This window comes from Littorina saxatilis, linkage group LG17, assembly GCF_037325665.1.
Source record: "Littorina saxatilis isolate snail1 linkage group LG17, US_GU_Lsax_2.0, whole genome shotgun sequence".
Lineage (NCBI taxonomy): Eukaryota > Metazoa > Mollusca > Gastropoda > Littorinimorpha > Littorinidae > Littorina > Littorina saxatilis.
This window is the reverse complement of record NC_090261.1, coordinates 60,781,819-60,809,658: the sequence shown is the minus strand read 5'-3', so window position 1 is coordinate 60,809,658 and position 27,840 is coordinate 60,781,819. Positions and strand designations below refer to the sequence as shown.

At 39.9% G+C, this 27,840-nt stretch overlaps 2 protein-coding genes across 3 annotated transcripts; one reads left to right on the top strand and one right to left on the bottom strand.

The window, feature by feature from the left end:
- The first annotated feature begins 1,852 nt into the window (after nucleotides 1–1,852).
- On the top strand, nucleotides 1,853–22,319 carry LOC138951970 (transmembrane protein 87A-like). Of its 2 annotated transcripts, none has more exons than XM_070323540.1 (20): nucleotides 1,853–1,985; nucleotides 3,670–3,730; nucleotides 6,131–6,246; nucleotides 7,096–7,227; nucleotides 8,260–8,310; nucleotides 9,022–9,216; nucleotides 9,706–9,735; nucleotides 10,566–10,665; nucleotides 11,856–12,041; nucleotides 13,216–13,278; nucleotides 13,624–13,723; nucleotides 14,160–14,253; nucleotides 14,696–14,769; nucleotides 15,351–15,457; nucleotides 15,835–15,893; nucleotides 16,608–16,711; nucleotides 17,047–17,120; nucleotides 17,525–17,589; nucleotides 17,871–17,923; nucleotides 18,530–22,319. In XM_070323540.1, the coding sequence occupies exons 1-20, from the start codon at nucleotides 1,896–1,898 to the stop codon at nucleotides 18,600–18,602; spliced, it is 1,827 nt and encodes a 608-aa protein (XP_070179641.1). In that variant the 5' UTR covers nucleotides 1,853–1,895; the 3' UTR covers nucleotides 18,603–22,319. The 2 variants fall into 2 exon arrangements, with proteins under 2 accessions (XP_070179641.1, XP_070179640.1); XM_070323539.1 differs by having other exon boundaries at nucleotides 14,690–14,769.
- Nucleotides 22,320–22,322: 3 nt separating this feature from the next.
- LOC138951972 (tRNA (adenine(58)-N(1))-methyltransferase catalytic subunit TRMT61A-like) lies at nucleotides 22,323–27,840 on the bottom strand. Its single transcript, XM_070323542.1, has 3 exons — nucleotides 27,392–27,840; nucleotides 24,612–24,875; nucleotides 22,323–24,110 (listed from the first exon to the last, which is right to left on the bottom strand). Exons 1-3 carry the CDS (start codon nucleotides 27,714–27,716, stop codon nucleotides 23,680–23,682), a joined length of 1,020 nt encoding a protein of 339 aa, XP_070179643.1. The 5' UTR covers nucleotides 27,717–27,840; the 3' UTR covers nucleotides 22,323–23,679.

The following is a 27,840-nucleotide window of genomic DNA, read 5'->3' as shown; positions in this document are numbered from 1 at the left end:
CTGGCAGTTTGACTGAAGCAGTGGTAATAACACAGAGTTGTGCTCTTCCTACAATCAATGTTTTGATGTGGATGATGATGTCCGAACATGTACTTGGTTGTATTATTTTGCTAGACTATTTGTTTCTGTTAGATATATCTGCTCACATGATTGTTGTTCATAATTTGACATTACATTTACTGCTGATCAAAATGTATTGTTGGAATAGGTCTGCTTAATATTCTGACTGCAGTTTTGTAATAAAATCAAATAACACAGATGTTTTAAGTATCAAAGTGCTTTTCACACACACACACACACACACACACACACACACACACACACACACACTCACACACTATGAGTATGACTGCAAACATGAATTTGTACTTGTATTAATTATAATTACTGTATTACAGAACCTGGTCTGAAAAAAAGGACAACAGCAAATTATTCATGCAAGCTTGCTGTATTAACGATTTCTTTATCCATTTAATACAACACTGAATTAAAAGATAACAACTATAACAACGTGTGTGTGTTTGTGTGAATGTCTATGTGTATATGGACGAACACTGATTAAACCTGAGACTCATCGATTACCCAGGTGAGTGTAAAAGAGGGAGAGAGAGAGGGAACTTTAAGGTGGGTGCATGGGGACGGACATGTAGTAACAGATATATGTTTTAATCTGTAATCTTAACACATGTGCTTAAAATTAGGAACAGATGCCATTCCACTACAAATACTGTCAGTCTGACAAAAACGCCCAGTGACACTGAACCCCTATCCCTTACAGAACACATTCAGTATACATGTACTCACTTCCTTTCGTCTGCGTTTAGTGAAAGCAGATCGTTCTGATGACATTGGTATCCGGTTTCTGACCTCCTGTGAGTGGTCAACAATTGTCGGAACTGGAACTGCGTCAGGCAACAGCTGTTTTGTGTGTGCCAGGTTTTCTTGCCGGCTTAACTGCGTTCACATTGGAAGAAAGTGTCGCGAAACACAGCACATCGTGTTGGCCGTTTCCAGTTAATCAGTCTTGCTGCAGAAGTTGTAAGCCCATCGGAAAAAGGTGACAACTGATGCCTGAACATTTTTTCTATACTTCATAGCTATCAGCAGCCGTGCGCATTCCTTCGGCGTGTTGTTGATGCTCGATGTAGGCAAACGCCCACTTGAGCCTAAGCTGTACACGAAATGACGTCACAGCCGGTTCTCGTCTACTGGCGGCCATTTCGAAGTCTCGTTTAGCAGACGAATTTGGCGGAACGTTTTTAATTAAATCACAATGATAAAGCTACGAATCGGTGAATTTCTTTACATTTTTGGTATCTTTAGGTGCATTTCTCTAACCTTCAGTCATTGGTTAGTGGTTCTAATAACCTTTAAAACAGCGTGGTCTGGTCCTTTAAATAGAGTTTATCTGACGCTGTCCGCTCTATCTAAACTCACACTTACACTGAACCTGAACGTCACAGTTTTAGTCATGTGCCTGTTCCGCTCAGATGTGAGCTCAAACGCTATTTATGAGTCTTCCGACTGTTACATGCTCTTATTTTCTACACTGGATCATTACAAACAATGATTAAATAGGATTTTTAAATAAGCATATTTCATTCAGATTGAAATAAACGTGCAAGCAAACGAGATACGCACGAGGCAAGACACTGCTTCCGAAGCCGAGGAGCAGACGACGCAATCTGCTGTTGCTTCGGAGAAAATAAACCTTCTGCCTTCTACGGTTGGTACGTTGAAAGAGAGAAGCTTTAATTAGTCAAATAACAATTGTTGGTAGTACAAAAATATATAAGATTTTGAGTTTCTTTTAGAACGTTGTAAAACGTTGACTTAAAGTTTACTTCATACTTTGACATTCGCTGCGGGCCAGTGGATCCGTGTTGTCATACAAAATGGCGACTGTCGTTATTATTCTGGCAGTAATTTGTGCATCTGTGTCCGCCATTCCCGAACAGGGCAAATGGATCGTGTCATTGGACCAGGTGTGTGTTTTAGACCGATGTGTGTGCATTATTTGCATACGTAGTATCTGATTGTTTACTGTTAATTTTTTTAAATTTATCGCAGCCAATACATAGTCAGTGTTGATTCCTACTGATCAGAGATGATGTAGACAGATCCGTGTTCATTCGATTCATTGTCATGGGATAACTGAAGTATTCTAAAATGCAGTTCATATTAGAACGAATTGGCTTGCTGTAAGTTGACAACCTCAAACAATGTTAAGAGTAAGACGCCATTTTAAATGATAGAAAAAAATATCTACTTAACCGTGGGATTGAAATTACTTAGCTGAAACAGTAACACAGTTGACAGTCACACAGTGTTCTGCTAATTTACGAAATAGTAGCGTATTCTAAAGTTTCCACTTGTGACACGTAAGCAAGGAAACCAACTTACTCATACAACTAAGCAGTACAGCAGATTACATGGCATGGTTTAGTCTTTCACAATCCCAGCATTTCTACATTTTCTAGTTTCATTTTATTATTCTATTGTTTAGGTATGTTACACAAAAATTCAAAATCTTCATTTAACATTTTGATCTATATCACTTGAAAGAGCAGAACATCAGCATTCCAATGGTATATATATAACTTTGAGATTGAATAAGTGTAACCCGAGTTATGAATTTTTAAAGTAATAAAATTTGTAATAGAGGCAAAGAGGATAAATTGAAACCATTAAACCCTAACCCTAACCTGATTGTTGACATTTTTCAGCTAAAATAAACTGTAACTCACACATTTGTTTATCAATATTGTTCAATTTGGTATCGAAAGAAAGGTTCAGAGCTCTCTTAAACAACTATTAAAAAAAAATTGTTTTTTGTAGTTAGTATGAAACTGAGAGCAGACGAACTTTACCGACCGCCATGTTGGATGTGAATGCAACATGGCTGACAATCCGTACGCAAAACTGCGTATCCTTAAAAAGGTACTTCGCATCGTTTTATCGACTGGAAATTTGGGAAACAGCAGGAAAATGGTTAAACTAAGAGTTCATAGTCGTTTCATAAGAGTGCAAAGGCTATAAATTGTTTTATAAAAGTACCTCTTGTGTGTCTTCTTCTCCCGATATTCTGGCCGGCGAGCTACAAACATCTCGACTCGACATCTTACTCAATCGTAAAGACAAGAATGTGCTCTACGTCATCGACAGGGTGCCCCCGTGATGTAAATTTGGACAAGACTAGAAAAGAGGACCCCACACTGAGCCAGTGAGAGTGACTCATAAAATAGGGGGCCATTTTCTCTGACGTCAAAAATTGAGCTGCGCGCGCACTTTGCAACATACCTATTGTTCATTTTCACATCTATAGACTTCAATTTCATCGCAAAGTCATTTTGGAAGCCTTTTTACATTGGACCTAATAAGTGAGACTGCCAGCAGTTTGTCTTTGTGTGTGTTTGACCAAAAACTGGGGGGGGGGGGGGGGGGGAGTCTTTAAATGGGGGTTCCATTGTAGCAAGAACTCTTTATCCCTGTTCAGGTCAAATTGAAGTACCAGTAGCTTTTATGAAAATCATGTTGCAACTTGCATCCACCAGAGTCTACATAATATTAATAATTAATGTATTATCAATATCTAACTACATGTAATTAGAAATGGGTGTTAATTACTAAATATCACTATTAATTATTCTGCTTTGTGTTATCTTTCAGGACCATGAGTACAGTGCTGTTGCCAAGCACATGTACAAGGATAGCAAAGTGACAGTTTCAGGTGATGCATAGTGTCTGAGTGTGCCTGTCTGTTGGTCATTCTCTATCATGAGTTTTTTTGTTTTGTTTGCTTAACGCCCAGTCCACCACGAAGGGTGATATTAGGGCGATAACTACACAGTATCAAATTTTATTTCAACACTCTAGAAATAACTGTTATTCGTTTTCTTAAGCAGTATAGATGACTGAATACAAAAGCAGACGTTTTATGGCACGTTTACCAAAAAGACAAAAGGGGACTCGTTTTGCACATGAATTTGATGACACGATTTGCGGTCGCGGAAGGTTTGGTTAAGCAGAAAACAGGCACTTGCCGAGTTTGTGTCAAAAAGTGGTGGTTTTTTTTTTAATGAAAACGTCGGAGTAATGGGATAAAAAGCTTACACACCTCGTCCTGAATATCGTGCATATTTTCCCTCGGGTAGATTTTTTGACCCTAGGGAAAATATGCACGATGTTCAGAACTCAGAGTGTATAAATATATATGAACTGCAAGGAAAAAGAAGTATTAAAGCTGTGAGTGTGTGATTGTCTTGATGTATTTAAATCAGAGAATCAGGCGCAGCTGTTACATAGTGCAAAATTGGTTGATGATTAACATATCTCATACATATTAGTATTATTACATTGTATAGTACAATCGAACCTGTGTATAGCAACCACCCAAGGGACCAGACAAAGGGGGTCATTATAATCATAGACAGGTGTTTGCGATGTAAAGGTGAATTATATCGAACAAATATTTGGGGATCATTGTGGGCAGGTGGTCATTATTGAGAGGTGATCGCCGGGACATGTTTCACTGTGTGTTTGTCATGACAGTCATTGATGTTATAATGACTGGAAGGGTGGAACAAAGCCTGTTTGTTATGGTTGACAGGTGCCATAAGTCTAAGGGGAAAGACATAGATTCAATTATAGATTATTCTTTGTAGCTACAAGCATACATGTATCAGAATAAGTTCCTTCAGTCAAGGTTGCGTTTTGTTATTGATCTTCATCCATATGTCACACACACTGTAAAGTTGATGTTGGGTAATACTGAATTAAGGAAGTAACAGTTGTGTTTTGTTATTGATCTTTATCCATATGTCACACACTGTAGAGTTGATGTTGGGTAATACTTAGTGAAGGAAGTAACAGTTGTGTTTTGTTATTGATCTTCATCCATATGTCACACACTGTAGACTGGAGTTGATGTTGGGTAATACTGAATGAAGGAAGTAACAGTTGTGTTTTGTTATTGATCTTCATCCATATGTCACACACTGTAAAGTTGATGTTGGGTAATACTGAATGAAGGAAGTAACAGTTGTGTTTTGTTATTGATCTTCATCCATATGTCACACACTGTAGAGTTGATGTTGGGTAATACTGAATGAAGGAAGTAACAGTTGTGTTTTGTTATTGATCTTTATCCATATGTCACACACTGTAGAGTTGATGTTGAGTAATACTGAGTGAAGGAAGTAACAGTTGTGTTTTGTTATTGATCTTCATCCATATGTCACACACTGTAGAGTTGATGTTGGGTAATACTGAATGAAGGAAGTAACAGTTGTGTTTTGTTATTGATCTTTATCCATATGTCACACACTGTAGAGTTGATGTTGGGTAATACTGAATGAAGGAAGTAACAGTTGTGTTTTGTTATTGATCTTCATCCATATGTCACACACTGTAGAGTTGATGTTGGGTAATACTGAATGAAGGAAGTAACAGTTGTGTTTTGTTATTGATCTTTATCCATATGTCACACACTGTAGAGTTGATGTTGAGTAATACTGAATGAAGGAAGTAACAGTTGTGTTTTGTTATTAATCTTCATCCATATGTCACACACTGTAGAGTTGATGTTGGGTAATACTGAATGAAGGAAGTAACAGTTATGTTTTGTTATTGATCTTTATCCATATGTCACACACTGTAGAGTTGATGTTGAGTAATACTGAGTGAAGGAAGTAACAGTTGTTTTGTTATTGATCTTCATCCATATGTCACACACTGTAAAGTTGATGTTGGGTAATACTGAGTGAAGGAAGTAACAGTTGTGTTTTGTTATTGATCTTCATCCATATGTCACACACTGTAAAGTTGATGTTGGGTAATACTGAGTGAAGGAAGTAACAGTTGTGTTTTGTTATTGATCTTCATCCATATGTCACACACTGTAGAGTTGATGTTGGGTAATACTGAGTGAAGGAAGTAACAGTTATGTTTTGTTATTGATCTTCATCCATATGTCACTCACTGTAGAGTTGATGTTGGGTAATACTGAATGAAGGAAGTAACAGTTGCGTTTTGTAATTAATCTTCATCCATATGTCACACACTGTAGAGTTGATGTTGGGTAATACTGAGTGAAGGAAGTAACAGTTGTGTTTTATGTCCGTGCGCACAGTGTCCTTGACATGTGACGATCCGGATGAACTGGAATTCGCCTGGTTGCTGCGAATGTCACCCTGTGCCATGGAGTTTGTAACTGCCACAGAAGAAGTCAACTCCAACAAAGACCAGGTGACGCCCACATTACTGCCTAACTGTAACTGTTCGGGTGTTCATCCTTTTCGTAAATTAAAAACAAGCAAAGGAACGCACCAGAAAATAACAAATAGGGGGGAAAAAAACTAGTGGGAAATAGTGTGTGTTTGGGGGGGGGGGGGGGGTGTGCAAGAGAAAAACACGTTACAGGTGTTACTCAAAGTCAAAGCTTTTTGTAAAGTGTAGGGAGGAAAACAAACTTAAAGGAACGGTCCTTCCAATGTAAACGATTCAGCTCACCAAAGTTAATTTATGAACCAAATGTCCCAACTGTGCATGGGAAGCAGTCAGGATGTTGAACGTTGGTATGTGTCCAAGAGGAGGGATGGTCTTACTCCATGTGAAAGCCTTGGCTGATCTGAGATAGTCACAACTGTTTTCACAGAAAGGTCTCTGCCTTTGACAGTAAAAAAAAAACAACCAAGAAAGGTAAATCATTTGAACGTTTAATTTATGACCAAAAAAACCAACAACAATTATTGAAATTAGTGTTTTTAATGTTTTGTTTTGTCATACATGTATATTTAATGTTGTAAAAATGTACTATTCTTGTTTTTTGATTAGCAGTCTATCTGTTTTTGGATTTGTGCCTTTGTCAGTCCATGCCTGTGAGTAGTGACTTAACTTTGCCATTAAGTTAATGTACATACAGTTTTTACTTCTTATGCAAAAAATGACGTGTTTTGTTGTTGTGTGTGTGTTCGTGTGTGTGTGTGTGTGTGTGTGTGAACTGAAATGATTGTTTTGAAGTCCTGAACCTGCTCTTTGTTTCACTTTCTTTTCTTACAAAAAACAAAGCTTTTAATTTTATTGTTCTGTGTTCAGGGAGCTATTGAGAGCTACTTCAATAATCCGATCACTTACTACGAAATGCCGTATGACAAAGTGGAGCTGAAGCGTGGTGTAGAAAGAATGAACTGTTCTAAAGGCGAGAAGGACAGGGAGTTTAAGTTGACGGTGAGAAGCTTTATGCTACTTTGTTGCTGTTGTTATTGCTTGATTTAAACAACTTCAATGGTATTTTTGTTTGTTTGCTTAACGCCCAGCCGACCACGAAGGGCCATGTCAGGGCGGTGCTGCTTTGACATATAACGTGCGCCACACACAAGACAGAAGTCGCAGCACAGGCTTCATGTCTCACCCAGTCACATTATTCTGACACCGGACCAACCAGTCCTAGCACTAACCCCATAATGCCAGACGCCAGGCGGAGCAGCCACTAGATTGCCAATTTTAAAGTCTTAGGTATGACCCGGCCGGGGTTCGAACCCACGACCTCCCGATCACTGGGCGGACACCTTACCACTAGGCCAACCGTGCCGGTTTCAATGGTATTCTTAACACACAAATTAAGTGAAAATAAAGAGAGACGGTAAGAATAGTATTAATAAACATGTTGAACATACTCACGCTGGAACAGGAGAAAGTTAAGTATGATACTCTTTAGTGTGTACTTCAAAACACAACTGAAAATTGAAAGCAAGCATGCATGAACATGTACAATATGCATGTAATTTACTTTTACCCCCAAAATAATCCACTTGGAATAATGATATAATTTTATAATAATAATTACTGAATGAAACCATTCTTTCCATAAGCTTACCATCTCGAAGAAGGCAGTAACGTGCCGAAATGTTGATTATAGATATAAACGTACCTAACCTGGTTACTGGTGTGTTTTCTTTCTTTTTATTTAAATGAATGAAACTATTTGTACTAGTTTAAGAGGTTATTTTGGGAAATACATTTTTGTGTGCTCTAAATGTCAAATTATGATGTGGCTGTTGAAGAAAACATCTTTTAGTTCTTAGTTTGGGTTAACGTGAGGACTAGCCATTATGCAGCCAGTTGTAGGGGGCTGTTTTAACATTTTACGTGTACAATCAAGTGATTAAATTGTCAGTACACATGCCATTGTAATGGTTTCTCAAACAAGCCTTCGGAGTTCAGTAAGATCAAACATTTATTTTGTTCTCTCTTTTGCAGGGTGATCCTAATCAGGAGGTTACTATAATTGACATTCCAAAGCTATCCAAGGTATGTAGATATATATATTATTGTGTATATTTTATGTATGGACAATCCTTTATTTGGGTTTCTGTATACATATCTCAGGGTAGTTGTTACTGTCCGTATCATGAAATACATTTCACCTTGCAGTGTGAATGTTTTCTTCCCCTCTTATGTGTGTGTCTATGGCAGCAGAACCTAGCATGCCTCCCCCGAAATCAGCGTATGCTGCCTAAATGGCGGCGGAAAAACGGTCATACACGTAAAAATTCACTCGTGCTAAAAACATGGGTAAACGAAGAAGAAGAAGAATATCCATGGAGTGAGATACATCTCTCAATGTTGTTCTCAGACTCAAGAGGACAAGACTCGTGCTAAAAACATGAGTGAACATGGGTGTCTAAACCCATGAACGAAGAAGAAGAAGAATATCCATGGAGTTAGATACATCTCTCAGTGTTGTTCTCAGACTCAAGAGGACAAGAGGTCAGTTGGACCTCGATTGAAAATATATATATACCCGTAGGTCCAAATGCTCTGGGTACTAAAATCTTTTTCTATCAGAAGCCCTCCAACATGGCAAAACTATTGGACGGTTGACTGGCCATGAGTCAGACGACTGAGGCATGAAAACACCACTGGATATTATATTACATAAAAAACACACACCATGTTTGTGTATATTTCTTCCATCGGCGACAGAACAACTCACACTGTTGACTTTCATTGTTTCCCCAGAACGACTCCTCCAGTGTTGACAAGCCTGCAGCAGACACAGTGAAGGTGCCAGACACAGCTCCTGCTGCCTCCAACACACCTGTGCCCCCTCAGGCACCCAAAACCAGGAAGAAGAGAGCAACGGCCGATGCCCCACAGCCGACTGGTACTACGAAGAAGCCTAACGCTCTCACTGAAGCACCAAAACTTGTCACGGTCAGTGAAAGAGAGAGAGAGACAGAACTCAACTTTATTACAAAAGGATAAAGGTTTTGGTTGTGTGTTTGTTTGAGAGAGAGAGGGGGGGGGGGGGCACACGTGTGTATGTTTGTGTTGAAAGAGTATGTTTTATAAAGTCCAGGGTTGTGCGTATTTTTGTGATTGAGTTTGTGTGTGTCTGCAAAATTTCGAGGCTTGCACAAAAATGTGTGTGTTCGCATCTGTCATCGCTCTGTTTCTTTTTGCTGGAGCATGGTTATGAAACGGGTTGATCCCTTTTTTTTGTGATGGCGAATGTTTATAACACAGAGGAAATAACAATCAACCCAAGTTCTCAAAATGAAAACGTCAACAATTAAAAAAATAAAAATAAATGATTGACACATATGTTGAATATGATGTACATGAAGAACACATTCAATATACTATTAATATGGCAAGCTGTTACTGCATCTGGATTTATTCATGAATGTTTCTTTTTTTCAGACCACCACAGTAGGTCCCAGTATCCACAAGGTATGATTATGGTCACACTTTAAGGTGGAGACTTTGTCTCCCAATCACTCAGAGAAACAGGGGCAGTGGATTTCCAAAACATTCACTCAGGAAACCTGCAGTCATATTTGTTAGGACCTGTTGAGTGTTTATATTATGTATTTTGTGAAAAAGACTGGTACAAGACAAGCCCAGGGTTTGCTCAGCTTTTCTGTAAAAGATGTTTTCAAGACTATTGTAAGGAAAAAAGAGTACTTAAGGGAATGTATAACTTTTTGCTGATAGGCAAGAATTAGGGTTCCTTTCAAATCTTTTTCCTCTTTATGAGAACAAGTATTAAACCCCTGGTGTAAGAGACCACTGCTTGTCGGGAAAATAAGTGTTTTGAGGAGGGTATGTGGTACGTGGTGTGCAGCCAAGAGATTAAAAGTTGGCTCTTTGGGTTGACCTCTATTCACACTTTGCTTAATTCTGTTCATGTATAAGGCCTAAAAAAAAAAATAGGTGTGGTTACGGTAACCCGACCTACCCTATTTTTAGGGGCCGACCCTATAACTTTTTATTACATTTGTCCAAAAAAAACAAAAAACCCAGAGCAGAAAACGCAATGAAAGCGAAAGCGCTCGAGTCGCACACTTATTTCCCTGCCAAGTAGGTTTAATTTGTATACATAAGAAAAAAAAGTTTAAAAAAAAAGTGATTGCCTACCTTCCTACCCTATTTTTTTGTTGGCTATGTTACCTTAACCACACCTATTTTTTGGGGGGGCCTAAACATTTAGGATACAACACAGAAAGTGGTTATGTCTTGCAACATACTTTGTGAAGTTAACATTGTTTCTGTTTGTTCAGATGGACCACGAAGTTCTGGCCAAAACTTGGGCGGATGGGAACTATCTTTTCATCCTCAAGATCAAACCCAAGAAGCTAGAGACCACATTCAGTGCTGAAGGTCTGTTGAGACACGTTGTCTTCATTTTTATTGCAATTTCAGCAGTTGTATGTTTTTGAGTCACTTGAGAAAAAGTGACTCTATGTAATCGGTCAGTGTTAGTCTGTCCGGCCGGCCGTCCGTAGACACCACCTTAACGTTGGACTTTTCTCGGAAACTATCAAAGCGATCGGGCTCATATTTTGTTTAGTCGTGACCTCCAATGACCTCTACACTTTAACGATGGTTTCGTTGACCTTTGACCTTTTTCAAGGTCACAGGTCAGCGTCAAAGGAAAAATTAGACATTTTATATCTTTGACAAAGTTCATCGGATGTGATTGAAACTTTGTAGGATTATTCTTTACATCAAAGTATTTACATCTGTAGCCTTTTACGAACGTTATCAGAAAAACAAGGGAGATAACTAGCCTTTTCTGTTCGGCAACACACAACTTAACGTTGGGCTTTTCTCGGAAACTATAAAAGTGACCGGGCTCAAATTTTATGTGAACGTGACTCCCAGTGACCTCTACACTTTGACGTCTGCTTTGGTGACCTTTGACCTTTTTCAAGGTCACAGGTATGTCTTGAAGGGAAAAAATTGAAATATCATATCTCTGAAACTATTCATCGGATTTGATTCAAACTTTATAGGATTATTCTTTACATCAAATTATTTACATCTGTATTGTGTTGTGAATAGCAATTTCTTCCTGTCCATCTGATGCCTCATATAATATTCAGAACTGCGAAAGTGACTCGATCGAGCGTTTGCTCTTCTTGTTAAAATACTTGCCGTGTGATTTCATTTAAATGTTGTGTACTTTGGGGGAAAATAGGCGATTAGTGAACGTTCTATTTACATTAATATTTGTGCATACCATCTTTGAAGAAGACTGTGCAGATTTACACAAGACTTGTTGCCAATTTCAACCTTCCAAAGTCAGGAATCAGATCTTTTAAAACTTCAAGGAATAAAGCAGATTTGGAGCTAAGGATGGGGGGTTCGGATACAAGTTTTGTGGACTGCAACAAGTGTAAAAAAGAGTTTCCATTTTTAGATAAATTGTTTTTCCCCAAAGACAGAGTATGGCTGCCTATAGTGGGTAATTGAAAACCACAGCACCCCCTTCTCTGTACAAGTGGTCCTCCTAGTGTTGCACAGATTTTGTCAACAACAAGAAGACTCATTGTTTACACTTTTTTCAGTAACAATCCGCATGTTCTATGGAGATGAGAACTTCATCTCAGCCTTGGACTACCCCCTGCTGATATTCTACGGCATCCTGGGCTTGGTGTACATCGTGTACGGCCTCATCTGGCTGGTGCTGCTAGCCTGCAACTGGCGCGATCTGCTCCGAGTGCAGTTCTGGATCGGCGGCGTCATTCTGCTTGGTGAGGAAGAAGATAAATTGTGTACACCAGCGGAGAGATAGCTCAGTCAGAAGTGGCGCTCGCTTTGAAACCAGTTTCTAGCTATTGGCGTCAGTTTGACCAATTCATTCGGCAATTGATTTATTTCCCAGAGTTAACTTTGTGCAGACTCTCTTCGATGTCTGAACATCTCCGTGTGCACTCATGCGCACGATAAAGATCCCAAGTTCACAGCACAAGTCTAAGGGGTTGAAAGTATGAATACATGCATGCAGGAGAAAAAAAAGAGTAGCGCCATACTGTATGGATGGACCGGCATGGTTGGCCTAGTGGTAAGGTGTCCGCCCAGTGATCGGGAGGTCGTGGGTTCGAACCCCGGCCGGGTCATACCTAAGACTTTAAAATTGGCAATCTAGTGGCTGCTCCGCCTGGCGTCTGGCATTATGGGGTTAGTGCTAGGACTGGTTGGTCCGGTGTCAGAATAATGTGACTGGGTGAGACATGAAGCCTGTGCTGCGACTTCTGTCTTGTGTGTGGCGCACGTTAAATGTCAAAGCAGCACCACCCTGATATGGCCCTTCGTGGTCGGCTGGGCATTAAGCAAACAAACAAACAAAAAAATACTGTATGGAAGTTTGCTTTCCTCAGTGAAAAAACAGCCAACATTTCCAGGAGAGTAACCTCACGGGACAACATGATACCAATACACTCAAGGACGGGCGCTGTGGCAGGGTGGTAAGACGTCGGCCTCCTAATCGGAAGGTCGAGGGTTCGAATCCCGGCCGCGGCCGCCTGGTGGGTGTGAAGATTTTCCGATCTCCCAGGTCAACTTATGTGCAGACCTGCTAGTGGCTTATCCCCACAAGCACAAGACCAAGTGCGCACGAAAAAGATCCTGTAATCCATGTCAGAGTTCGGTGGGTTATAGAAACACGAAAATATCCAGCATGCTTCCTCCGAAGCGGCGTATGGCGGGGTAAAAACGGTCATACACGTAAAATTCCACTCGCGCAAAACACAAGTGTATGTGGGAGTTTCAGCCCACGAACGCAGAAGAAGAACAAAAATACACTCAAGTCAGAGTCTGTGTGCTGTTTCAAAAAGCAATGTATTGTACTATTTTCATTTTGCTTTCACTGGCTTTTAGTTTCTTTTTGAGAACTTTCCTGCTTACATGATTTCAACTTTGTTACAGGTATGCTGGAGAAAGCTGTGTTCTTCGGAGAATATGAAAACATCAACAAGACTGGAGAATCAGGTAAGGTTATATTACCTGAGCTATGATGTCATGGATTGTGCTGTAACAGTTTTGCGATGCAGTATCCGATACATATGTGAACTTCGGACATAGAGTCTGGGGTTCAAATTTAAAGACAATTCTTTTTGCTCTTAACTCACAAAGTAAGCTGTTAGATTGAATGGTGGTTATTTTGTTGTAGATGAATTGCTGTTGTGCTTATGAAGCGTTCATGTAGACTGAGAGAAAGGATGACTTAGTAATTGTAGGGTGGTATAAAGACTTAACTCAGCTTGCAGATGATATGAAGAAACGCTTCCAAAAACGTGAATGTTCATTAATCATTATGACTTCTTTTTTTTTCAGTGCATGGGGCGGTGATTTTTGCCGAGCTGGTATCTTGCATGAAACGAACTCTGGCACGCATGCTGGTCATCATTGTCAGCCTGGGCTTTGGCATTGTCAAGTCAGTATTTCTCACAACAGTGCCTCTTTTGTTTTTGTTTTGTAACTTACCATCTGTCCTCCTCTTCTTGTTTGGATTATTATGCATCTATCATTTCAAGACTTAGCACAGTTGAGCCTGTCCTGTTGACCACCTTTCCATAAAGACCACCTGCTCAAAACCACAACCCAAAATGATCACAGATGAGGGTTTTTTCTGTACAAAACTACAAATCACCTTTCCATAAAGAACATCTGTCTATAAAAACCACTCTTGATGGGTCCGTCCCTTGGCTGGTCGTCACAGTCAGGTTCACCTGTCTATTTCTAACTTTCCTCAGAACAGAATGTTTAACTTTTAGGGAGATACCTAGAATACCTAGAAGTTGATGCTGTCTTTGCGTGATAGCTACTAAAATGTTTTTCTGAGGGTTCATGCAGCAGTGGTTGTTTTGCAGACCCCGTCTGGGCCAGGCCTTCCACAAAGTGCTGTTTGTTGGCGGTCTTTTCTTCGTGCTGGCTGCCATTGAGGGCTGCATGCGTGCCACCAGTGTAAGTGTCTGTGCTGGCAAATTAAATTCTTTACAGCATAATGCTAGGAATGTGTAGTGTAGCCCAGTGCACAAAACACTGGGATCTACCTTTGGAGGTCGTCGCGATATAACCTTCGTGGTTGAAAACGACGTTAAACACCAAATAAAGAAAGAAAGACCTTTGGAGGCAAAGCCAGTCAAACAGGAGTGAGTTTGGGCTGAAGAATTAACCATATCAAACCTGCTATTTCAATACTCAGGTCAGGGAGGCAACTCTGTCAATGAAGAAACAATAGATGTTTGGGTTTGTTTATATTTGCTCGGGCATCTGTTTCTGTTAAAAATAGTGCAGGACTGTTTAGTTCAGACAAAAGATGCCTGTTCAAAAGAGTTGACTATTTCTGAAGTCCTACTATTGACTGATGATTGAGAGGAGTAACATCTGTGTGTTTCAGTCCAAGGTGGACCAGTCCAACCAGTTCCTGCTGGCGGCGGTTCCACTGGCTGTGTTGGACGCCATCATCTGCTGGTGGATATCCTTGACATGCGCTTAAAGATAACAATAACAGTAACAGCACTTTAGACTCATCTGGCTAGCTGCCTGTCAGCATTATTTTATAAAACACATTTTGATAAGAATTATTGGGACATTAAATAAGACAAAAACAATTATAATAACAAGCATGCTGGTACATGTATATATGCAGGGATGCAAGTTCCAATCTGGAAATCAGAAATTCCTGAATTAAGAAAGGATTTTCTTAATGTTCAAGTCGAAGGATGTAGAAATCAGGGAAAACAATTGCAAAAGTCCAAGCCTGGTGGTCGCTGGGCAGTTTTGCTGATTTTGAACCTTCTTAACTTTCATCCCTGTTTATAGAATGAATAATAATAATGGCACATTTCTTTCCATGTGTGTAAGCTGAGGAAATTGCAGATCATTCTGCTTTGATTTTAAAATGAACCAAGAAGTTTTAGAGTGAGCATGTATTTTCTGAAGCAGAGCTGTGTACATAAGTTCAGATTACCAGACAATGGCTTGTGACGTCTGTTGCTCTTGTGAGTTATGGCTATCGGCATAAGAAGTTCGTTTTATTTCCTTGACTGCGATCACATCTTCTCCAGTCTCATCCAGACAACTCGCACTCTGCGTCTGCGTCGCAACGTGGTCAAGCTGACCTTGTACAGGCATTTTACAAATACGCTCATTTTCAATGTGCTAGGTAAGTTTGTGTTTTAGGCCATGTGTAAATGAAAGAAATTTGAGCATGTGTTCCTCCTTGTGGAAGTGAATGTGATCATTTTAATTGATTAATTTATTCCTGAATGTATACTTATATACACTGAGCTTTGGCTGGATTTAAAAGGAAAAATATTTGAAGCTTCTTTTGTGTGATTTTAAGTGCAGCATCTGTGGCCTACATGATCTGGTTCAGATCTGTGTAAATTACAGAAATTTGAGCAGCTGTTCCTCCTTGCGGAAGTGAATGTGATCATTGTAATTGATTGATTTATTCCTGAATGTAAGTCTTCTTTACACTGAGCTCTGGCTGGATTTAAAAGAAAAATATTTACAGCTTTTGTATGATTTTATTTGCAGCGTCTGTGGCCTACATGATCTGGTTCATGACTCAACACAAGTTCAAGGAGTGCATCAAGGTGAGCTTTGCAGCTTCTTCATTTCTTATTTAGTCTTAACTGAAAGGAATGCAGACAGTTTTTTTTTTAAAGTCGAAAGTATGATGTCTGCAAGTTGTAGCACTGAAGCAGGTGCATTTGAGGAAAGTTGTTGATGCTTTTATTCCCTTATGCCGTGTATCCACAGCATTTCCAAATGAGTGTACTGAATGGACTCTTCAACAAAACAAACTCAAGAGAGCCTTCAGGAGCTCTTTGGTGCTGTGAAACACAACTTAGATGTGCACATCCGATAATCAAAGGGAAGTAAGCGCTCTAAAGGCATAGGGCGTGTAATGGAGTAAGTGAAAGTTATCTGGAACCAGTCTCCTCCTGGCACCTGAGAGAATAACAAGCATTGAAATGAACAAGCGACTTTCATCTTCAGATTCGCACATTTGTAAAACCTTGCTGATACCCGTTAGATGCCTTGAAGTGGATAACTCAACTACTCAAGGAATAGACGATGTTTGGAAATAAGTCGGTCAAGTTTGTATGGGTTGTGGAAGAGTTGCTTTCCCTTGTTTCCATAGAACCACTGAGGCAAGCCTACAATGTCACCCGTAGCTTGCCTCAGTGTTTCTATGAAAAAGCAAGGAAAAGCAAGGGAAGCAACTCCACAACCCATAAAATCTTGACAGTTATTTCGGGAATCCGTCTATTGCATTGTCAAAGTGTTTGTGTGTACGTCCCCAGGACTGGAAGCAGCTGTGGGTGGACGAGGCTTTCTGGCACATGCTGTTCGTGGTGCTTGTGCTCATCATCATGCTGCTGTGGAGACCCACTGTCAACAACCAGAGGTCAGTCCTCTCTGCTCAGTGCTACTGCACTTGGGTCAATCATTCAACATTATGAACTGGAAGTTGGTTTTGAATGTGTGTGTGTGTGTGTGTGTGTGTGTGTGTGTGTTTTCTATATCATTTAAGTATTCCACTTGGAATTTGAATTCAGTATTCATCGAAGCAGATTGGAACATTGGGCGTGATTTTGTCTGCTTGCATCGACTCGAATCTGTAATGACAGTTGCTATTTAACACACAAAAAAGCAAAAGCTGTGAGCTTGTGTTTTTTTTTAAAACTTTTAGTAATTGCTTGTTGCTATTACATCTTTCAACATTTCAATATTTCTGTTCAGGTACGCCTTTTCCCCCCTCCTGGATGCCGCTGATGAAGAGGATGAAGATGATATGACGATGAATGACGCATTTGGTCAGTATTTTTTTCCACGATATATTCCTTTTATCTTGCATACAATTTCTCACACTATAAACCAATAAATCACGGTTTGTTTCTCGCTATTCAGCTTATGTCTTAAATTTGTTCTGTGCAGATTGTCTTGTTGACAGTAAATAGATTTTTCTGATTTCCTTTCATTAGTGAAATTTACATTCAGGAAATGTATGGTCTAAATATAGGTCTAACAGTCAAGTATTAATTTTCAAAAATAGACGTAGACATGCTATTTACTGTTGGTTTATACCATTGTATTCTGAACATGCATTTGGTTAGAAAGTGGTATTCAGTGTCAACCATTCTGTGTGAAGTGAAATGCAGTTGACTTTTTCTGAAGCCACACAGAAACCATACTAATTTTGTGTTGTTTTTGTCAACAGATGGAATGAAGATGAGAGGTGTGAAAAATGGATCACCGAAGCAGAGAGATCAGAAAAATAGAGTGGTAAGAGCACAGAATGACAGAGACAAAAAAGAAGAGAGTGAGAGAACCACAGAGAGAGTGCGTGTGTGTTTGCATGTGAGAGACAGAGTGTGTGTGTGCCTGGGTGTGTGTTTTGAGTGTGTTTCTGTTGTTGAGGGAACTACAATTTTAAACTATAAAAGGGTAAATTGGTTTATGAGTTATCAATTAGAGTTGATACTGCTTATTATGTGCACAAAATATTGCCAGATAACATACAATAATGAGAACATGACATGATTTTCCATCCCTTTATTTTGCAGGAGGATGATCTGAGATGGGTGGAAGAGAACATTCCATCATCTGTGGCTGACAAGTAAGTTCAAATGTTTGGTGCTAGTGTGTGTTTTAAGCAGTGTTCTTGACAAAGGGTTGGAGGTGACTGGAGGTGATGTTTTTGCTCTTGAAACTGAGAAAACTTTCAGTAGTACCTGGGATGAACCAGCAACATGGAGACCAGTCAAACGTGTCCCTATGTTACAGGTGGCCTGTGAGTACAGGTGTATTTTGGTAAAGATAATAGTCAATGAAAAAGCAGAAAGAGTCCCTTAATGGGAGGTGTCCTGTCATCAGAGGAGCTTTGCAGGTCCCACTACTTCAAATATCTGTTCGAACGTCATCACTTGACAGTACATTCAAACAAACAAGTTTCTTTTTTTTCACACATCTGAAGAATATGGCATTGAAATCAAATACATGTATGATAAAAATGAAGGCTCTGACACTTTATATTACAATCACTAGACATGTGTAGCTGGATTTTTCGACTTTTTTTTTCCCCCTTGAAAAAACAATCCTTTGGGTGCAAAGTATTCACTTGAAGTGTGTGTAGCCAGTTTAGCAAAAGATAGTATGTGTGTTGAAATAATAGTAGAACCTCATTTTTTTTAAATTGTATGTTTTGAAAATGCGTCTGTTACAGGGCCCTGCCAACGTTGCTGGATTCTGATGAAGAACTGATGACCACAAAGTTTGAGATGTCGAAAATGGAGTGAACGTCCAACCTTTCCCGGGCTGTGCTACCATTTGCTGTCTTTCGCTTTGCTGTGTGTTTGTCGCGTGAGATGTCGCTGTGGGCATAGTTTGTGAGAAAGTGAAAAGTGGGTCAAAAGCAGGGAAAAGTGGGTCAAAAGCAGTGAAAAGTGGGTCAAAAGTCTAATTGAGAGGGATCATGTTTAAGGTGGATTGACTGGAGCGGTTGAGTGAATGTGTGCGTCTATTAGTTTTAAGTAGTGTTTGGGTTTGTGTTGATTTGTTTGTTATCAAAAGCACAGATCATGTTGAGTGTATGTGAGAGTCGTATGATTTTTGTGTTTATACAGTGTCCTGAGAGGGAAAAAAAACTAAAGGTAACTCATGTTGATGTATGACATTTTTGCTTTGCTCTTGATGTCATTGTTGTAGAGACATCGTCAGATATTTTGCTGCTTGCAACTGTCGTGCTTTGAAGAATTTATATACATAATCATCATTTTTGGCTCACGTAAGTGTAGCCTATGCGATGCTTCCCGCAGTGGGGCACTGCGGTTATGAAATTAAAGGCCCCTCCTGTTTTTGGAACCGCAGGAGCTTTCTAGTTTGCTGTTAGGTAGATTTTTGGTTCCTCTTTCCTGTCATGCTCTCTTTTTCTTCATGAATTCTTTTCTTTTTTTCTGCCTTCTTGCTCATTCACCTGTATTTTTTCCAAAAATCTCTTCTCTTGCCGCTTGTCTCGCGATTCATGTATAGTTTAATCTGTTAGTGTTCTGATGTAAGTCCAGCAGTAGATGGGTTAAGCCTATTTTAACATACTGGAAACTGGTAATCTTCCAGTAGGTATTAATTTAGTTTTACTAAAGCCTGCTGGGACACAAGTAATGGGTTAGTGCATTTGTAAACAGGAATCGCTTGACAAGTGGCCCCCTTCATCCCCCCCTTCCTCGTCCTGATATGGCTCTGCGTAGTCGGCTGGACGTTAAGCAACAAATAAACAAACAAACAAATATGCGATGCTAACTTCTGTCTGTCTGTGCGTGCGTATGTATGTATGTATGTCTGTGGTAGAAACTTTAACATTTGAAGACGTCACATTATGACGTAAGAGGGTTAGACGTCACGCGAAGGAATTACTGAAAGTCTCGGTCATTGTTATTTTGAGCGGGCCGAGACTAGTTTTTTCTTCGAAATCGGCCATTCAGATCTAGATCTAGTGTCTCGCTTTCTTGCACAGTGTCACCTATGCCGCTTACTGTGTGTGTGTGTATGTGTGACGAAGTGATTGAGTTTGTGTTACTGTTTGTCGATTTCTTACGTGAGCCTTGAAGGCTTCGCCTCTTGTTTCTAATGACATTGTTGTTCTTTCTTCAACAATCACATCACAGGTGAGAATTGAATGATAAGTTTTTGCTCATAAACCATTATAAGTAAACTTGTGGCAATTTTTGCTTGGATTTTTGTTGTGTATGAATGGAGCAGGTAGTGCTCTTTGGTGATTTATACTATGAAACAAGAGTTTACAATAGTGCTAGTCGGACCTCTTGTCATGTCTTGCATTCATGCTTCAAAGATGAATTGAAGTACTGAAATCCACAGTTCCCTTGTCAGAAAAAGTTAAATTCCCCCAAAACATTTAAAAAAAAGAAAAATCGGCTCTGCTTTTGTATATTATTCACAATGAGTTGTGATCAGAAATACCATTCTAAGTTTGAAAATGTGATGCATATTTCATTATTGCTTCAAATACCTGTACTGGTGAAGAAAACAAACCAAAAAATCACAAACAAATGTTGGAAATGGTAGAAGTACTTATAGTCATTAGTGAAACTTGTCAGCAATCATTGTCCATAACTGCAGATTCCCTTCCTGTGCTTGTGGGAAAAAAAGATATGTACATAAACAAATATTTTCCTCATATTTTTCACTGATGTTGATTTTTCCCCCCTTTTTATCTCCTCTGTAGGGTTTGTTACCAGGATAGTTTTTGATGCAATAACAGCATCACATGTTGTGCGAAAAACTATGATAAAGCGGAGAACACTACGGGGAAAGAAATATGTGTTATATAAAGGGGTACAGTTTTATTTTGTTTGTATCTGTGCGCAATTGAAGTTTGTTCTGGATCAGGCATGGGAATTCTCCTGGGATCCCAGGATTTCTGAGAAAAGCTTCACATTTGCAAGAAGAAAGAAATCCTCTTCCGAGAAGAAAAAAATCGAAAAAGACAATCTGCCTTGTGTGACCAATGTCCTCCTTTAACACCGTCCCCTTTTTTAGTGAGATTCCGCCCGCCCGAGTCACTTTTGCAAAGAAAGAGTAAGTGTGTTCAAATAATATTAAAGGATGAAAGTGACCGTTGGTTACTGGCAATACAAAACATTCATCAAAATTGGTCAGGTTTTTTTGCGGTGTAAAGTTCATGAAACATACTCCCAGAATGCGCCAGATTGCACAGATTTCAACAATATTCCAGGGGACCCCCCCCCCCCCCCCCCCCCCCCCAGTTTTCTGAGCTTTTCTTTCAATCCATTCCCATGCCTGCTGGATGAACAAGTTCATATGCCCGTCTGATTTGATGGTCATGTTTGTCAACCATCCCTCATTCCCATTTTCTACCGTTCGGATCATACTTTTTTAAGATGGCTATAATGATTAATTGTAAGTAATTTTGTTGTTTCTTTGGTGTACAGGTTTTGTTGAATGTTTGTCAACATTTTCAAGCTTTACTTCGATTTTTTTCAGTGGGAAATTTATTTAATTTATACATGGGTGTGATATATCAGTGGACTGCAGTCTAAAGAGATGACAACATCTGCATGGTTTATCATACCTAACACAGTCTAGAGACATAGTGCTTGCTGCAGAGACAATTTTCCCTCTTTATCTATGCTGCGCTGGCTGCAAAACCCCTCCGCGCGGAGGTGTTTCCAGACACATCGTACGTAGGGTGAACACTGGTTGTGTAGTACACCTTTGAAGGAAACTTTGCGGCCTCATCCCTGCACATGGTCCAGAGATTAGTTGAAGGCAATCGACATGCTTTCAGTCTTTCATTGGAATTGGAAAGACAAAGATGTTCATGTACACCTTGTGCTTTCTTCTATGTTTCTGTTTGTAACAATAAAGCAGCTGAGATGGTTTGTGTACAGAAATGCCTGGTCTTGTTTCAGAAGTACAATGTACAGACGTAAGAACTGATAGCTTCCACAAGCTGTGTGAGGATTTTTTTTACTGCCGGCAGCTTTCTGGCCAACTTTGATTTCATTTCTGCAGAGTTCACAAACTTTTATTCAGTACGCATAATTATTGATCTGTTAATAATCCTTTTTTTTAAATTAAAATTCATGAGCTTTTGGTTTCAGAAAAGAACAGAACGAAGAATTTAGTGTGGGATATTTCCCTAATACATTTACTTGAAATCAGAAGATAATTGCCCGCTGAAAATATTAACTGTGCATTTCAGCTTCAGTTTAAAACTCCTGCCATTCACAGGTTTCTTGTTTTTGTATTTGTTATTGCTTTGTTTATATCTTCAGTCGTACTGTAGTCCTTTCCAGATTGTGGTTATTATATATTAGAGGTAGGTATATACCACCTTTTTGTTTTGTTGTAAATATCCTTATTTATAAAGAGGTGATGTTAGTGGGAATACATCCACTTTCTCTTTCTGATTTCTGTTGGTGTTTCAGCATTTTCAGGTATTGTGCATATCTGTAATAAAGGCTATCACAAACTTTGACACCTGTTCATTGTTTATTTTATTTGTGTATATATATATATATAAGTTTGACATTGAGTTGGAAAGAAGACAGCTTATTGCCTAAGTGGGTAGAGCATACCTGCCCACGTACATTTCACATCAAATGGCAGTGGAAAAATCTTTGTAAAATCCAACACAAAATTCACAGTAACTTTGCTAGAACGAGTGAAAAGAACAAGCCCGAGGGATTGCATGCCAAAGTTGCTAAAGTTACTACGAAAATGACCACAGAAGGATGAACAGGCCTAATTTGCCTCAAACATCTAACAAGTACAAGTATAACTGCACACTTCATACATGAAGGGCAGCTTCAGACTTTCACTGTATGAAAAAAATCTGAGCATATCATTCCAACATAAAAACACACTTGTTCTCAGCTGTTGAGTGTCTCATAGGTAGCACACATTAAATCACATATTCTTACTCCAACTCACATATATAGCATTAACTTCCGTTTGATGCTTAGACATTGAAGCACTGACCCTGGTAACGGGGGGAGGTAACTCCCAAAACAAAACAAACCTTGAAGTCAAGGTCCGGTAGTTACCTCCCCTCACCGGCTGCCCGCTCATGCGCGAGTCATACTGCCGGTATAGTCATTCCCAATAAAACACCACCTTCAAAACGATGCTATATATGTGAGTTGGGTAAGTATACTAATTAAATGAAAATTTATCGTTGAAATTTTCGATTTTTGAAATGTGTATTCTCTACAAGAGAAGTCATTCATGCTGGATAGAGTATGGCTTTCTATTGCTGTATCAGAGATGTGAAACATGCCAAAAAGAGACAGGACCTAACACAAAGAGACACATTTGCCTGCGCTCACAACTCGCTTCACCCCTACCCTGTATTACACAATTAAGAAAGAGGTAAATAAAGACAACAAAAATATGCAATAATCGTACAACCAGAAAAATACCCTCCACGGACCTGTTCTTTTTCTGATGTACCAGTTATCTGGTTTATATTTGAAAAACAACCATCTATACCAATCCTTTTGTTGTCGTTTACAGAACACCTCTGCCTTCATATAATGCCAGACAGACTTGAATGGCATGAACAAGGATCTGCAGCTTTAATGTGAAATCTGCATGCGAGATTTATTTTGTTGGACTTGTCACTGAAAACAAACTTTTTAATGTGTGCCTTACTACTGTTTTCACAATCAAAAGGTCAACTGCACTAGGTTAATACTTAGTACAAAGAACGTCAGTAACAATCTAATTTGTCGATTGAGTCAATAGTTATTGTGCGTCAAGTTTTAATTGTTTCTCTTCCAAGTGTCAAGATTTTGCATTCTTACACACAGCTGGGAACACAAATGACCATCCCCTTCAATACAACGATGCAAATGTCAAGAACCCAGTGTGGCCCTGCATCACCAAAGGGGGAGCTCCGGTCTTGAACTCTCTTGCTTTCACTGCACACTTGCTCGCTTGACCACCCGAACTGACGGTCTGCTCTTCCCATGATTCGGAGCCTTGATCACTCCTCGTTTGTTGGTCTTCCATTTTCACTTCTGTTTCTTCACAGTCTTCTCTCTCTTTCTTGCAAGGCGGAGCAGCCTTGTCCACTGTGTTCTTTTTGTCAGTAGTTATTTCTGTCTGGTCACCAAAATCAACATACGAAAGCTTGATGTTCTGCACAGTGAATGGCCGTGACAGGCATTCCAGCACTGTCAGATCTGTGAAGCCATGGTCCTTCAGAGCCTCACACGTTCGCTGCACCTGCTCCATGCAGGGAGAGAATGTGCAGATTCTTCCACCTGCAACAGAAGGAAAAGTTAAGTTGCAACTCGCACAATTTTCAATTCAATTAAATACAACTTTATTGTCTGAATGTAGAACAAACAGAAATTTGTTTGGGTTGTATGTACAGATGGTACATCACATACATAAAAATCACGGTCCTTCCATAAGAATCACAAGCTCAAAACATACAACAAATCACGCATATCTGCAACATATCCAAAACCACACACAATGACACATCCACAACCACACCCTCACCACCTACTCGCTCTCGTGTGTCCAATATATATAACCATTAATAATACTGTTTGTGTCTGATACAACACTGAACAGTCACGCTATGTGATGGATGAAACAATAAAAAAAATCTAAATCAGTAAACGCATTTTAAGAAAGAACCAACAACAGTACAAACTGACATGTGCATGTTTCCTGCCCTTCGCAAAGACTATGATCGTCTTCTAAATTCAAGATTAAAACGGCAAAAAATAATAAATTTTAGAGACATAACTTACCCTGGCGTAGAGCGTGCGAGGCAGATGTAATACACTCCCACGGTGCTGGAAGATCCAAGAAAAGAGCGTCTGCTTCCTTGTCAAGTTCAAATCCTGCCGCACAGACATCTCGATGCTTGGCTGTCACGTAGTCCCCAAGGCCATGCTGTTCAAACTCTTTTCTGGCAGCTGCGCATCTCTCTTCATGAAACTCAAAAGTGTGGAGCCTTCCATTGGGCATCACACTGCGAATAAGGGCATGTGAAAGTGACCCACTGCCTGTACCTTTGAACAGAAAATAACAGCAGCGCATGTAATAATAACGGTGATTTGTATCAGTTCTGCCAAATATACAGTAAACCTGCCATCAAACACGTCATGTGAAGGCCATGCGAGCAAAGAGCATAACTGCAACAAAACGGCAACGAAGTTCAAACTTCAGGGGTTACCTTGGATTTTAGCGTTGAAAATTCAGGGAAGCTCTTCTGCAGCAATGTAAGTTCTAATTTGCATCCGTCAATTTCAAGCTTATAAATATTGTAGCAAAGTAATTAATTACAACGAGCTTTCTGAAATTATAAACCCTCAAAACTTGTTTTACCAACGACACAAATTATGCTCACTTCGTCAATTAATGACACTAGAATTATTCTTTGCATTGATGAAAGTGACTTCTACCAGATATAGGGCAATAATGGCCCTTGATTGTGGGATCTGAATTGACAACGCTAAAGTTCAACGGATTACCACTTCTATTCAGCTGTGAAGATAGTTTAGGAAATGAGTTTTTCAACTGGCACTTACAACCTCAGTTTGAGCGATCGACCAATAGCAAAGTAGAATCCATTTCTTTCTTTGTGACGACCACAAGGCACAAGTAACCCTGTAAATAACAGGCCACACAAATGTGTAGGCCTAAGACCTTTTCGATATCTGAGCAGCTCTCGCGAGACACACTCTTTGTTATGCTTTGAACGTCGCGAGAACTTCGAACCTTTTCTTTTGCAGCTCGCGCGATGTCGCTGTACCACATGCTTTGCTATGCTCTGAAGCTTGCGAGAGATTACGAGAGCTTGGAATTATCTCTGACGCCATTGGTTTTACTTTAGAGTTACTTCCCCTGTTGGGGGTCATGCTCACACGCAACCTCGCAAAACAACATGGAGAAATCGAAGGAAAAAGACACGCGCAGCTATTTAGAACGACTACTACCAGCAGGGAAGCAGAGGTACAAAGAAAAACTCCTCGATATCCAAGGCAGGGATGTTGCTACAAATTCATACCTATAGGACAAATGTCCTGAGTTCTTCAGCATCAATAGGACATTTGACCGCTTTCATAAAGTTTAATAGGACATTATGAATTTGCGCCAAACAGCTTATAACATTCCATGGAATTGTTCCAAAGTCATGCGCCCACACACACACACACCCACGCGCGCGCGCTGTAGAACACACACATAATATAGTAAATACATCAACACAGTGTGCGTATAATGTTGTATTTGTTTTGTTTCAAAGAAACCACAAAAAAGAAGCCAACATGAACAACTTCAGAGCCGCTGGAGTTGTCTCCCGTACTCCTGCAGCATGCACTGATCTATTCTAAAAATAATCCACTATTTTTAGATCAGTGCGCTGCACCGAGACGGTTATAAATACCCAAACGGCGCATACCGCAAACGGTTCGGGAATTCCCGACAAAAGAAAAGATCCGCACGCGGCACTGGCAACTTCAGTGTCAGCTGAACACGAGAGCGTTCGGTCTTTTAGAAGATTTGTATCTTGAAATGAAAATTAACGAATATCGCGCTGTCTAAAGGAATGGAGTACATAACGGACAATGACCACGCTCAGGCTAAAACGATAGGACATCTGACCGACATGCGGCAATGTGAATCGGACATTTGGGGATTTTCATCAATAAATGTCCGATGTCCGACGCCTAACGACATCCCTGCCAAGGGAATGACACTCTCTTCTTCGTTTCTCCGTAACATCGCGCGTTTGTTGAGTTTTCGCCGCACACACCGTCGGAATTCGGTGGAAACTCTTCCCAGTACCATCGCATGATCGATTCGAACATCCCCTTACACAACAACTCCACACCATACTTCTGTTTTCAACACTATTCAAGCTTCGTTCCTCACATCCAAACACACTGTTTAGAAGAACAATGGCGTTCGTCACCCCCAGGACGGAAAGATAACTCTGTTTTTGAGACGTGACGTCATCGCGTCAGAGCTAAGGCCAAAAAAAAAAAATTGTCTGTTTCTGGTCACCCGACCGACCCTAAATTTCGGCGCCAACCCTGAACTTTTTTTTTTCCAAACTCAAATTTTTAAAAAAAATTTTTGGTGGTAAAGGACAGGGTGAGAAAATGAACAACAAAAACGTGTGAAAACGAAAGTCCGCTGACGATTTGTAAATGTGTTGAGTGTCTTGTCTCTATGTATAGTGAATCCAGTCTCTTTGCGCGATTTTTAAAGTTAGTTTCATTGGTCTACATTTGGGATAAAAAAATAAAAAATAAAAAATTTTTTAAAAAAATACCTACCTACCGACCCTATTTTTTTTAGCCATGTTACCAGAAACAGACAATTTTTTTTTTTTGGCCTAATACCGATAGGGTCTATTGACTTAGTTGGCGATGCGCACACCACCCGTCACGAAATAGCCGAAGTCGGCTCCTGTGACGTACTCCCCACGAACACCACCTGACCAAGTGGGTCATCCAGATCCAGGTCCCCTCTACATCATTATTGTACTGATTCTTTAGATAATAATAATTGATGAACTAACCTGCTTCCACCACGACAGATCCAGGTTTGAGATGGAGTTGGAACACGATCATACTGATGTCAGTGGTGTACAGGATCTGTGTTCTGTGCGGCAGCACTAGCGTCCACAGCTCTGGTGTCGGCTGCAGTGGACAGATCCATCCCTTGGAACACTCTACCTTCTTGCCGTACGGTGCGCCTATCAACTGATCGTGTTTGAGTGCACCATAGCGCGTTTGATGCACGGAACCTCGTGCGAGTTGCATCTGCACCAGATTGTCATATCCCACGTACAGAAGCACCGTATCTCCTTCCTCCATGAGCCTCTTGTTTGTAGCAAAGCTCATGGTGGCGGCGAGAATGATTTTCTTCACGCACAGATACTGAAAAGGATAGAAGAGCTTTCCAAGTTTCGATTACATTTGAAACATGCAACTTGCTCCGCGTGTTAGCCGGAAGCGAAAGTTGAAA

Bases quoted from the DNA above. Each gene is read 5' to 3' on its own strand.
- LOC138951972 (XM_070323542.1), bottom strand. From the start codon at position 27,716: ATGAGCTTTGCTACAAACAAGAGGCTCATGGAGGAAGGAGATACGGTG. The intron at 24,876-27,391 runs GTTAGTTCATCA...TTCTGTTCAAAG, and splicing joins ATCTGTCGTGGTGGAAGCAG to GTACAGGCAGTGGGTCACTT. The intron at 24,111-24,611 runs GTAAGTTATGTC...CTTCTGTTGCAG, and splicing joins CTCGCACGCTCTACGCCAGG to GTGGAAGAATCTGCACATTC.
- LOC138951970 (XM_070323539.1), top strand. From the start codon at position 1,896: ATGGCGACTGTCGTTATTATTCTGGCAGTAATTTGTGCATCTGTGTCC. The intron at 1,986-3,669 runs GTGTGTGTTTTA...GTTATCTTTCAG, and splicing joins GGATCGTGTCATTGGACCAG to GACCATGAGTACAGTGCTGT. The intron at 14,254-14,689 runs GTAAGTGTCTGT...TGTGTGTTTCAG, and splicing joins GCTGCATGCGTGCCACCAGT to TCCAAGGTGGACCAGTCCAA.